The sequence below is a fragment of the Cyclopterus lumpus genome, chromosome 6 (assembly GCF_009769545.1).
Source record: "Cyclopterus lumpus isolate fCycLum1 chromosome 6, fCycLum1.pri, whole genome shotgun sequence".
In the NCBI taxonomy this organism is placed as follows: Eukaryota; Metazoa; Chordata; class Actinopteri; order Perciformes; family Cyclopteridae; genus Cyclopterus; species Cyclopterus lumpus.
Genome location: NC_046971.1, coordinates 13,429,020 through 13,441,381, shown reverse-complemented (window position 1 = coordinate 13,441,381; position 12,362 = coordinate 13,429,020). Strand labels below are relative to the sequence as shown.

Sequence of the window (12,362 nt, the reverse complement as noted above, 5' to 3'; positions counted from 1 at the left end):
TTTTACTGCTTTATCGCTGTCTCTAATCAGCCCTCTCGGCCTGAACGAGTAATTCATGGCATCCGGAAGAATTTTGTGTATGTTGAAAAAACCACTGAAGCGAATAGAGCAAGCCTTTAAATTGGGATTATTACAGAGTAGCTGGCATTAGTCACGGAGGTGACGAGGTTTGTTTAGTATGTGGACAGACGGTGGAAGAGCTTACTTCAAATCATGGGTTCAAAGTAGTGTCTTCTTGAAACCTGGATCTCCTTCAACAACTCTCAATCTAGAAAACAATCTAGAGTGTTGAGGGACTCTCCAGTCTGCTGAATCCATAAAAAAACACCCTGGGTGTCAACAAGACACAGGGGCATGTCTGTCCTTTTGAGTGGCGGTGTCTGTACAGTCTCAGAGTTATTGCTTATGAGGGTGCGCTCAAAGAAAGGCTCCGAAATAATAAACCCAACAGAGAAGAAAAGGACAACCACATGAAGGGAAAGCCAAGCGTTGTGGAGACAGAGGTGGGGGGATTGAGCACAGGGGGATGCACACTGGGACCGTTTCCAAAGCAGTGAAACATGACTACTTGTGTTTACCCCCGCCCTCTCTCTCTCTCTCTCTCTTTCTCTGTGCACACACACACACACACACACACTGAAAAGGACATACATTGTTGGCGGCTTCAGCATGGATCCCCTCCAGGCTCCAGACCAGGTTTTAGCTGATTTCCAAAACGGGGGTCTTTGGGAATCAACACCACTGAGCAGTGTTGGGTGTAGATGGTCTTTTTTTGTTTTTTTTGCCTGACAAAACGAGGGAAAACAAGGACAGAAAGGACCTCACCCAAAGCTATCCTTCTAGGACTGGAAACCGAACAAGACAGACAAGAACCGGTGACCTCAGGCGCAGTGCTCACCTGTACCTCTCTGCATGTCTGTCTTTTTCCCTCTCTCGAGGAACAAGCATCTTCAGCAAGGATAGTAATATTCATCAAACTCTATGCCTTTGTGATCATGGAGTGAAAGTACGTTGTAGATATGGCCCCAGGGGGGAATGTAATTGTGTGACTGCAGAGAAGTGACGCCCTGCCTGCATCCAGATGTTTCATGTTTCCCCTGTGTGCTCTTTGTAAAAGATCTGCTTGCAGAGAAGACAGGGACATCTTTAACCTAGAGTCCAAGGTCCATGTCACCAGCTTAGGGTTTAAAAGACAATGAATACTATGCATTTTACATAACTTGTTTGAAGATTAATCCAGGCTTTAAATTTTGGTTGCATCTGGAGAATGGAGAGCGGCAAACTGAGGACGCTCCTGCTGCTGGAGATAACTTTGCTCTGTATCTTTGCGCTGTCCGTGCAGGGGCACTCCAGTCCAAATCATGAGAATGGTGAGTACAAAAGCATGCTTGGGTCCCTAGTTAATGTTTTCTTATTTTGCATAGTTTTTTTTTTTTTTTTTTTTTTCTCTTTATTTTGATATGGAATTTTTTTATTTTGGTAAAAGTACAAATATGCAAACTGAAACATTTCTTAAGAAGTAAAACTAAAGTGCTTCATGCAACATATTCTTAAGTGTCAAAAGTAAGTACTTGTTTTTGCAGTACAGTCTTTGAGACTGTAATATTTAATTATTACAAATGATTAATTACGTGCAAGCAACAGCAGTTCTGCTGGTGGAAATCATCTCAACCACTTTACATAATGCTGGGTGGATGAATTATTAACCATGCATCAAATTATATTAGCAAATCCTATGTTCTCATGCAAAATATGTATTAACAAACAAGCTAGGCCTATAGCTATTGTAATATTCAATTGCAAGTACTCTATATTAATTGTATTACTTACTTACTTTGTGTACACTTAGCCACTTCACTACTTGGGGAAACTATACATTTTCCCCATAAACCAGAACAAACCTTCTAACTTAAGCTTTTAGCTGTGAGTATTTGTCACAAGTCTGTTTTCTCTCTCTTAGTGATCGACCTTCTGGCAGCCCTCAACATTTCCCACCACATAAGCGGTGTGGCCAGACTGCAAAGTCCTGGCAGTGTGATGTACAAAATACGTCCCAGAGCACCCTACCTAACTCTTCCTCGTGAATATTCCCACTTGTTGTACTCCAGCCTTCAGGGTAGTATGGGGGTGCATTTGGTGGGGCATCAGGCGTCGGGTTCCAGTGCCACTCTTTTTTCTATCTCCTCTGCATCCTCACCCATTCTCCAAATCATCTCCTCCACCCATTCTCTGCGTTTGGACTACCAGGCTGTAGGAGAAGCTCAGGGCCATGCCAGCTTTCACTTCCCAAGGAGAAACCCCTTCTCCGGGGAGGAGTGGGTACAGTTGGCTGTGAGCCTGGAGACTGATAGGCTGGCATTTTTTGTAGACTGTCAAGAAGCTGTTGTTGTACCCATAGAAAGTGACGAGAGAATCAATCTGGAACTGCCTCAAGATGCTGTGGTCACTCTTGCCAGCACAGCAGGGAAGAAAGACAGTAAATTTAGTGTGAGTTTCTTGCACATACTACATACTTGTGCATACTCAAATACTGACATCACCTTCACCGATTTACATACCATTTACAGTACTTTTTTAGGACATAATTGAGCCCATTTACAGTTCAACGTTATCACAAAAGGATGAAACATTAAAGAAACAGCGAGATAACAGCAAAGTTTGGAACTGCAGTACTGTATATTCATAAAGTATAGAATAATTATTTGTGACTTACAGTTACATTATTTTCTGCTCCATTCAATGTGAATTATTTATAGCCAGTAACATTTATGTGTGCATTTCTCTGTTTCTGTATGAATGCAGGGATATTTGAAGACAGCTGAGATTTCAATGAAAGCATACCTAAGGAGGCCGTGGCTCTGTGACAATGTTACAGGTAAAGAAAGATTTTTTCATATCAAAACTAAATGCAAATAATTTTCTTTGAACACAGAACAATGATATATATATATATATATATATATATATATATATATATATATATATATATAAGAAGTTTGCAGAAGAGACCCCCACAAGCATGCCTTTCAAAATAAACATTTCAAAACTCACTATGGAGCTGTGAACGATATCCTTTTTGTATAATAATAATAATTGTATAGATGTGTACTCTATATCTGTATTCATGCTTCCGTGCAAACACTGTGTGCATTTATTCATCAGTTTGTCACAGAATGCTGAAAAGCAGAAACTACAGAATCTAACTATATGCTAGGGGCTGCAGTGTCACTCCCTTCTTATTTTCTTTTGCTCCATTCTTTCTCTCTATTGCTGACCCTGATAATGTATTATATGTTGAGTACTCTTGTACTGGGAGACATGATACCATCTTTGTCAGAATAGTTCTTCTTTCATAAATTATATAGTCTATTAAATAACTGATACAATTTTATTTTGGAACTCCGTCTACAACCCCAAATAGTGAAATATTCCTAAAACACGGACCACCAGGTTTATTTGCGTTGGATCATATCTTTTGGCCCTGAGGCAGATAGTCCCCCAAAGAGTTTGTTTAGCATTCCTCAGTGTGGGTCTCTATTTTGACCGCATTTTCCCAGGATGTTTGGAATCTCTTCTCCCAACTTCTGCTGCTTTCTCCTTCCAGATGCTCTGTCTCGGTCTCAGTTCACAAACGCCGATAGCTCAGATTCTCGGACTGACAGCAGTCGAATGTTCCAGCAGGATGCTTCCTCCAGTAAACATCAAACAAGCAGCAGGACAACAGACCAAACCAACCATTATCTTCAGGGTGCCCAGAGTGACCAGCTGCAGAGAGTTGTGGTGCTGGGGCCCCCGGGATCTCCTCAAGGAGTGAAGTCTGTGTCTCAGGCACAAAAAGATGACAGGCTGAATAAGCTGGAGAAGAGGCTAGAAGAGCTGGCTCATATGCTGGACACGGTCAAAGCTCAGGTACGTATTGCACTTAGATTGTATGACTTTCCATGATAGAACAAGTATGTATCCTGTGGCGTCTCACTAGCACTCAGATAGGAGAGAGAAACAAGTGTATACAGCATCAGGTCAAGAGATTAGTCAGCATCGACCAAGAAGGAAGAAATCCAGCCACAACACAAGTGATATAAGGGACGTGACATGCAGTTTTTGTTTCCCCGCAGAACGCAGACCTACAGTCACGCATACAGTACCTGGAGGGATGTGAGTGTGTGAGGCAGCGATGTATGTGGGAGGGGCATGAAGTGGAGGATGGCAGGCGCTGGCAGATTGACCTCACCACTGTGTGTGTGTGCACATCTGGAAAGGTCACATGCCAAGCTAACATTAAAGGTAAAATATTATTCAGCTTCTGTCTGTTCTCTATCGCTCCTCAATTTCTCCCTCATTTGCTCCCTCATTTGCTCACTCTGTTTATCTTTTACATTTACAAAAACATACCATACAATCTAACTATGATTTCAAAAACCTAACACACATTCAACTGGTGTTAAGTAGCTAGTTTGCAGATGACCATCCCTCTCCCAGACCCATGTCTGTCTAACCCATGTCAAAATGGAGGAGTATGTTTCGTCTTGACCTCTGACCCTGCTGGGTTTCGCTGCTCCTGTCCCCCCAACACCAAGGGACCAGTGTGTCAGAAACAGCTGAGACAGGTATTTTTGTACCAGGATTAGTGGGGTAGAGTAGATTCATAATATGTTACAAAACAACTAAACGTCTATGTTGAACTTTTTTGTCCTTGTTGTGAAAATGTATATATTAGTTACAGACATTTTTAGCCATGCTAGCGGTAATGTCCAGGTGTGGCGATGTCAGTCCACTTTGGTGATGTTCCAACTAGTCCTATTGAATGGAAATTTGCTTCAGCTGTTTTTTGTGTTTAGTGCAATTCAGAAAATGTCAGCATGCTTACATGTTAAACTGAGACGGTTACATGGTAAGCCTCGCAGCATAACATAAGCATGTTAGCATTGTCATTGTGTGTTAGCATGCTGGCGGTATTACATGTATTCAGCTCAAAGACCTGCAGAATCACAGCACTGTTAATAGGGCGGAAGATGCTTCTCGTAATGCTGAGCATGCGTCCTTGTGGGCTTTTCCCAGCTGTGTCTACAGTAGGTGTTTTATTGTTTTAGCTTGGAAGATGTGCTTATTGTATGTTTGGTTACCCGGCAGGTCTCCAGAACTTTTGAAAAGCTTGAGGTGGGTCATAATCACTAATGAAAATGAAGGGTTACACACCTCTTCTGTTAAGTGTTGTGTTACTTTAGTTTTCTTATAGTTTTAGCTTATAGTTTTTGTTTTAGCCTACTTACCTCTGTACATTGCAACATTTGACACCACAGTAGACTTATAGTGAGGTAGTACATTTTGAGAAATACAATTTATTTTGTAAATGAGATAAGAAGGCCAATTCCAATCTCATAGTTGCTATAAAAGGCAGATTTTTTAAAGCTTCTTAACTGAAATAAGTTAGCTGTTTCCAGTCTAAGTGCTAAGCTAAGTTTAACGTCTTCTGACTGTGGCTTTATGTTTAATGGACCGATGTGAGAGTGGTATCAACCTTCTCATCTAACTCTGCGAGAAAAGTAAATGACTATGTTTCTCAAAATGTCAAATTATTCTGGTCTAGTTTTTAGATGGCTCTTGTTATTGTCTGTTATGTTAATGGTTTAGCTGTAGGACATTACTTGCCCTGCTGCAATGGGTGAGCCCAATAGCAGTGCTATACTTTTGTCTGTTCTGGCTATGGGCATTGCAGTGGGGTTTAAGGCTGGGTAAGAGGCCCTGTGTCCCCCCTCCACACTTCTAGGCATGTTGGGTACCCAAACCAGAGAACAAGTCTGAAGGGATGCGGCCATTTCAACGCCGCTGGGCGTTTAATCCTACCTCAGGCCTCTGTGAGGACTTTCTCTACTGCACTGGACACAGCAGCAACAACTTTGCTTCCTTTAATGCCTGTATGGACCAGTGCACGTTGGGTGCCTGCTGCCTTCGCAAACCAAGGCAGGATCTTTCCACAGGCCACCAGAATTACACTCAACATGGACACAACATCTCTTCTGTGAACAGGACTCTCTGTGGATCCGACCTGGGTAATTTGGAGAATGAAATGCAATACGACAATAGAGACTTCAACCCTATTGAGCTGGAAGATCTTAAAAGAAACCATAAAAGTGTAAACTGCTGCGAGGAGCTGAATTTCATTTATACCTGTGATTACCTCACTCAAACACAGTGCCAAGCTTTGGTGAGGAACCAAACTGGAGAAGTACAAGTAATAAGCTTCTCTCCCGGAGTAAAGTGCTCAGATGTGAGATGTTGTGGAGGTTGTGGTTGCTTCTTTGAACAAAAGCTGTGGAGATATGGGGAACAGTTAAGGCAAGGCTGTGAAGAGTGCACATGCACACATAGTGGGAGAGTTGACTGTGTGTGCCAGCACTTGATCCAACGTAAAGAGATCAGAGACCTCACACCGACAGAGAGGCGGTTGTACCAACGGGCTATCAGAAAAGTCTATGCCAGGCCAGGTAAGACTGTAAATTTCCCTCAGACTTTACAAATGTAAAGTATACCTTTTTATCATTATTATGAGTTTACTTGTGTCTGTGTTTGTGTGTTTGCATGTGGTTTTAGCTTTGTGGAAGGGCTTTGCGCTACTGAGAGCTGAGTTCTCCCCTCAGGCCAGGGATAATGCCTTCTTCCTCCCCTGGCACCGCTACTTCCTGCGGTTAGTGGAGCGTGAGCTGCAGTCAATGTCATCATGCAAACTGGCACTTCCATATTTTGAGTGGACAGTGGACTCTGGGTCTATGAACTTCTCAGCTGCGTGGCAGGCTGGATTGTTTGAAAGAGACGGTGAGCCCAGCTCAGGTTGCGTCCCACATCATCCTTTCCAAGGCTTGACTTCCCGTTGGTCCCCTTGTCTCAGGCGGCGTTTCAACTCCTTGGTTTGTCAGTCAAACAGTGTTTATTCATTTGACAGCCCACCTCACTGTACTTTCTATACCGGGTGTGTCTCACTAATTTCCATTAATCCCTTTAGATGTGGCTGCCAGATGCAGTGACCCTGCAGAGGACCGTAAACCAGCCAGACTTTCAAGTGTTCTCCCTGTCTATGCAGATCTTTGCTGGCCTCTTTAGGCTTTGGGTAGGGGGTCACATGGCTTCACCTCTGGCTGCTTACGACCCTTTATATCTCTCACACATGGCTTTCATGGACAAGCTGTGGGCACAGTGGCAAGATAAACATCAGCATGGATCAAAAGGACAAACTTCTAGAGATGATCATGCTCAGAGTGACATCCTTTACCCTACCGCACAGAGGCATATGAAGATGAAGCCTTTTGATGTTACCCCCGATGATGTGATTTCTTCCCAGAAGCAGATGTGTATTGTGTATGTGCCCATAACAATTGGTGCACTTTGTAATATGACATCATTAAAAACAAGTCTGAAATATCAGATGCATAGCTTTGACACACACAATTCACACCACAACAGTTTTGTCATTGGGGGCGGTGGTTTTAACCAACATGGATATGATCGGAATGGCTATGACCGAATCGGTTCGGACAGGTGGGGCTACGGCAAAGATGGCTTTAATCGGGACTTTATTGATAGGGATGGATATGACGTATCTGGTTTAAACCGCTATGGGTTCAACCGTTCTAATGTCACCTGGTTTGGCATGCGTAAATATGAGATGTTTGAGAATGAAAAGAAAAAAGAGCATGACAAGACAGATGAAAAGGAGGAGAGTTATAATAAGACAGACCAAGACAAGAGGATGTCCAAACTCTTCAATGACAATGGCTACAGTATCTATGGGTTTGATCCATTTGGTTTGGATCGCAGTGGGTTTGATGCATTTGACTTTCGAAGAGATGGTTATGACAAGGACAGCTGCAACTGGTTCTTCAATGGGCCACACTACCTGCGGTTCTACTTCCACACGCAGCAACAGTTGATGTCATCCAGTGACCAAGCTTTAAACAGCATCAACCGTACCTGTGCTCCAGTCACCTCCCTGCCCCAGCACTGGGCCATTCATCACTGGATGATTTTTAATCTGGACAAAAGCAGTGCTTTGAATGGTCAACTAGAGCAGGAATGGATTGGACAAAATAAGACAGAAAATGCAGCATCTGCTCAAAATGGGAGCAACATATGGATTCCAATAACACCAGATCATAGGTATCAGCATTACAATAAGAATAGTGACAATAGTCTTGCAAAGCCAGCCCACAATTGTTGTTTGATGCTCATTGTTGTATGACACGGCTCAGTGGATATTTGCTTGGGAGATGTCATTTTAAGTATGTTGCACAGTTGAGTAATGGCAGGTGCCTTCCTTACTAGACATCAGTATGAGCCCTCCCTACACCTGATTGGACAAACACAACATTTGCTAGGCAGCCATAGGTCAATTTTCAATTCGATATCTGCTTCTCAATAACTTTGAGATAACAACAAGACTTGATACATACAAGTGTATACAAGTGGCTTTACAAGACACTAGTCATATTGTGAGTATTAAGTTAAATCTTTTATCCATTTTTTTTTGCATTCTAACCAATGATGCCTTATTCTTCGAAACACTGTAGGTTTTGTTTCAAGCTCCACTTGGTTCTGCGCCCATTAGCTGTCCTGACCTCTGCCTTCAGGCCCGTTGCCATTTGTACCCCAAGGCTGTCTGCCATGTGCGCAATTGTGCTTCCTGTTTCACAGAGTGGCAGGATCGAGCTACTGGAAACCATGTAATATGCCATGGCTGGTAAAAACTGGATCCAATGGATTCTTCCAATAGAAGAATATAGTGGGCTACCTTTTACAGCAGTGAGAAGAGATTGGACCATTACTCTGTATTTACATTCTTATTGAAAGAACTGATACTGGAATTAAATTGGACAAATACTCCATTACCAATGTTACAATATCAAAATATTATTTTTAACATTTTACATTGTGACAAAAAAGTAAATTTGGTCCAGTATTGAGGAATAACGCTGCAGCAGCCAGCTCCTTAACAAGCTTTAAGGTAAGAAAAAACATTTGATTTCTCTGTTGGGTCATTTTCAGAATGTAAAGCAATCTGAGACTGGAAGTGGTAAAAATCACTGTTAGTGGATATAAATTACTTGCTCAATACTGGACCAAATTAAAAAAAATGGTGTCCCTTAGTCACTTGGAAACAAAAACATGTGAAAATAGGGTCCAGGTTTAAGAAAACCTTTTATCTCTACTGTTTTCTTAATCTGCTCTATACACATAGTATGTATTTGTTTTGTATATTACAAGAAAGCATTTCTATTTTCTTACTTACCTCTAGTGATATCTAGCCATGGAGATAATTGATAATAATGAATTGATAATAATCAGTAACGTCTCCATTAGTCTCCATGATGATCCATAGACTATACATTGTCAGGAGTAGGTTGAAGTTATTTGACCAATAATTATGTTGAAATAAGTGCCCTGTTGACAGCAAGGTCTGTAGGTTATTAAGTATCAGGGGCATTGTTTCTCGAAAGTGTTATTATTGTTGAATTATTTGTAAGTCTTTTTTTTCATGCTGTTAGCAGCACCCTGAATGTATTTGAGAGGTGGACTTTCTACTGAGCTAGATACCACTGGAGGTCATACTTATCCATATTTTTTTTATATGGTGTAACACATTAATACGTGTAATGGGAAGGGAGTTGCTTTTAGTGAGGAACCCACTAAGGATTATCACCCAGCGCTGCAGTTCTCCTCAGCTTTATGGAGTATTTCAACGTTTTGTTTTGGGTTTTACAACCCACAACTTTCCTGATCTAGTTTACAGTCACCCCTCTCATCATCAAACTGCAGCAGGCAGCTATTTCTTGGCTAAGATAAACTTGATCACACAGTGGACATACATGGTGCAGCAATTAGCTGTAAAAGAGCCAGATATTTCCCTCAAAAATAGAGCTAAAAGAGGGTGAATATTGGACTAACATCCTTTGGGTGTCCAGAAACATGACTTGTAACTGCTGGATGTGTAAAAGATGTGCAACTGTCTTCTAAGATGCTGACCATATCTTCTTTATAAGGGGATAATTTGTCACTTGTGTTTCCAGCTTGTTGCACTGTCCTCAATTGTCCAACAATCTGTTAATGCAGGTCTAAAGCCTCGTCAGTTGTAGCATGTTTTTGCCAATGTATTTTTCTTTTGTATAGTACTAACAATGTGTACTCTAGGTTTTAGAGTACCTTGGTGTGAAACAAATATGTGATACTTCAGTTGAATTTGGACTTACCTCATTAAGGACTCTATTATTCTCTGTCTCGCTTTGTCTCTCTCTCCCTTAGTCAGAGTTATGTAAACTGTGTTCTGTCCTGCTTATTATTCACATTTGAACCATCTATGTTATACACATGTGCACAAACAAGCCACTGTCCCTTCTCTCACCCCTCTTGACTACTCTATCTGTCACTGTCTTTGCCTGTTTCCATCCTGTCCTTAATTGTTTCTGCATGTTGGCCAGAAGACTCTAATAGCACCCAGTTGATACACACTCGCAGAATCCCCACTCCCACACACTTTGATCTCATGCATGCTTGGCTTGCTAGAGGAAATGCTTGTTGGCTGCTGGCACAGTAGGCAGCCTCACAAGCCTCTCTCACACTCTGTGATTATTGCCCTCTCTCACACACAAACACATTGTCTATGTCCTTTGGAGAGTTGTCATTAAAATAATGATCTGCTGAAATGTCCCAGCTAGGCAAAACAAATATTCGACGAGCTTCCTGAAAGCCTTTGATGGAACAAATTGAGCGGCTTTGCTCTTCACTGTGTTTAGTATGTGCTGTACAGTAAACAATGTTCTTTTTCATCAAAAATAACGTAAACAGTCAAAGAATGGGGGAAGTTGTTGCAGTGATCGATTACTCCTACAGTAAATCTCTTCCAGTGTTAATAGACTGTATTTAGGTCTTTAGCGACTAGAAGGCTGTGGGTACTTGTGGTTATAGTTGCGGCCCATAACATATAGTATATGTGAGAGCAAGCACATATATTACATCAGAACAGTGGAGTTATGTCATCACTGGAGAGGGAGCAGAGCCAGATGTTCCCCAGTGAGTCGAGAAAAGGTAAAATAAATCTGCATTGATAGACAAAGAGGGACCACCTATGCTCAAACTTACTTCCACATTCCTCTATTCTTACTACTATATACACTCTTTATCTCCTGGGATCTTACCAACACACACCCACAAGTTCCAAAATGTTATGCACTTGTGTCTCACTTTCAGGGTGTGAGCTGGATGGTACAGTTCATAACGTTTCCTATAGTAAAGATGGCTGTCAGACATGTACGTGTAAGGTGAGTATCTTTGTTTTAACATTCACCAACACTAATACAAACATATTCGAGCCTAAGCAATTGCTCTGACCTTCTCTGTTCCTCATATTCTCTCACCTCTTTGTTTTTGTATTGTAAACAGGAGGGTAACAGGGAATGCTATCATGTACCCTGCCCTTCACTGGACTGCACACAAAGGGAGACTGTACCTGGAGGCTGCTGCCAGCGGTGCAGAGGTAAGGACACAGAAAAAACAGAAATTTGTCCACAACAACCTTTATGAGAGAAAAATATCTAAAGCAAAACCTCAGCCTCAGTTAACTATGAAACACTTTTTTCCAAATCATAGATCCTTCTTTGTATTAATTATTTTTGGAATACATCCAAACTCTGAACTGGAGTCACAGTTTATCAGGGTTGTTCCAAAATGTAATTTGTCTAACTGTCACCAAATATCACCAACTTTTTTTGTTATGCTCAGCCCATTTAATATCTGCCTAAGGACTTTAAATGAGCTGAGCATTAAAGCAGTTCTAGTTTATATGGCACCACAACATCATTGTTACTCTGATATTGTATTAATACATTATGTTGACAGTTTAAAACTGTCCAGAAAGCATCCCTCCCAGACAGCAGGGGGTGCACATGTTCTTCCAGATTTGAGGAGTGAGTCCATTTAACAGATTAGATTGTTCTTAATGAAGATGTTCAAAGTGTTGTCATCCAGAAAGAGACATTTTTCTTTCCTATGTTTTCATTTAATTTCAACACCAGTAAAGCTATGTGTTTGTGTTTGCAGGCTGTATCCATTCTGGTGTCCAGTATGATCACAGAGCCAAGTGGAGGCCGGTGGGAAATCCTTGTGATGTCTGCTACTGTTTGGTGGGTTTGATACTGATTGGCAATGTAACCCTATTATCTTCTTTATCACCAGCATCTGTTTTGATATTGTTCTCTCACCAGGAGGGTCACGTTCGCTGCGAGAAGGAGCAGTGCAATACTCCATGTAAAAACCCAGCTGCTGCTCCACCCAATACCTGCTGTCCAGTTTGTCAAGGTCGGTTTCTTCAATTAACT

General features: G+C 41.6%; 1 protein-coding gene across 1 annotated transcript in view; it reads left to right on the top strand.

Moving 5' to 3' along the window:
- The first annotated feature begins 954 nt into the window (after positions 1–954).
- Positions 955–12,362, top strand: part of kcp (kielin cysteine rich BMP regulator) — a 25,233-nt gene continuing 13,825 nt past the window's right edge. Inside the window, exons 1-9 of the mRNA XM_034533961.1 lie at positions 955–1,370; positions 1,961–2,487; positions 2,803–2,875; positions 3,605–3,909; positions 4,116–4,284; positions 11,236–11,306; positions 11,428–11,521; positions 12,085–12,167; positions 12,249–12,342. Coding sequence (XP_034389852.1) covers positions 1,268–1,370; positions 1,961–2,487; positions 2,803–2,875; positions 3,605–3,909; positions 4,116–4,284; positions 11,236–11,306; positions 11,428–11,521; positions 12,085–12,167; positions 12,249–12,342 — 1,519 coding nt within the window. The 5' untranslated portion in view covers positions 955–1,267. The remainder of the gene's footprint in view (positions 1,371–1,960; positions 2,488–2,802; positions 2,876–3,604; positions 3,910–4,115; positions 4,285–11,235; positions 11,307–11,427; positions 11,522–12,084; positions 12,168–12,248; positions 12,343–12,362) is intronic.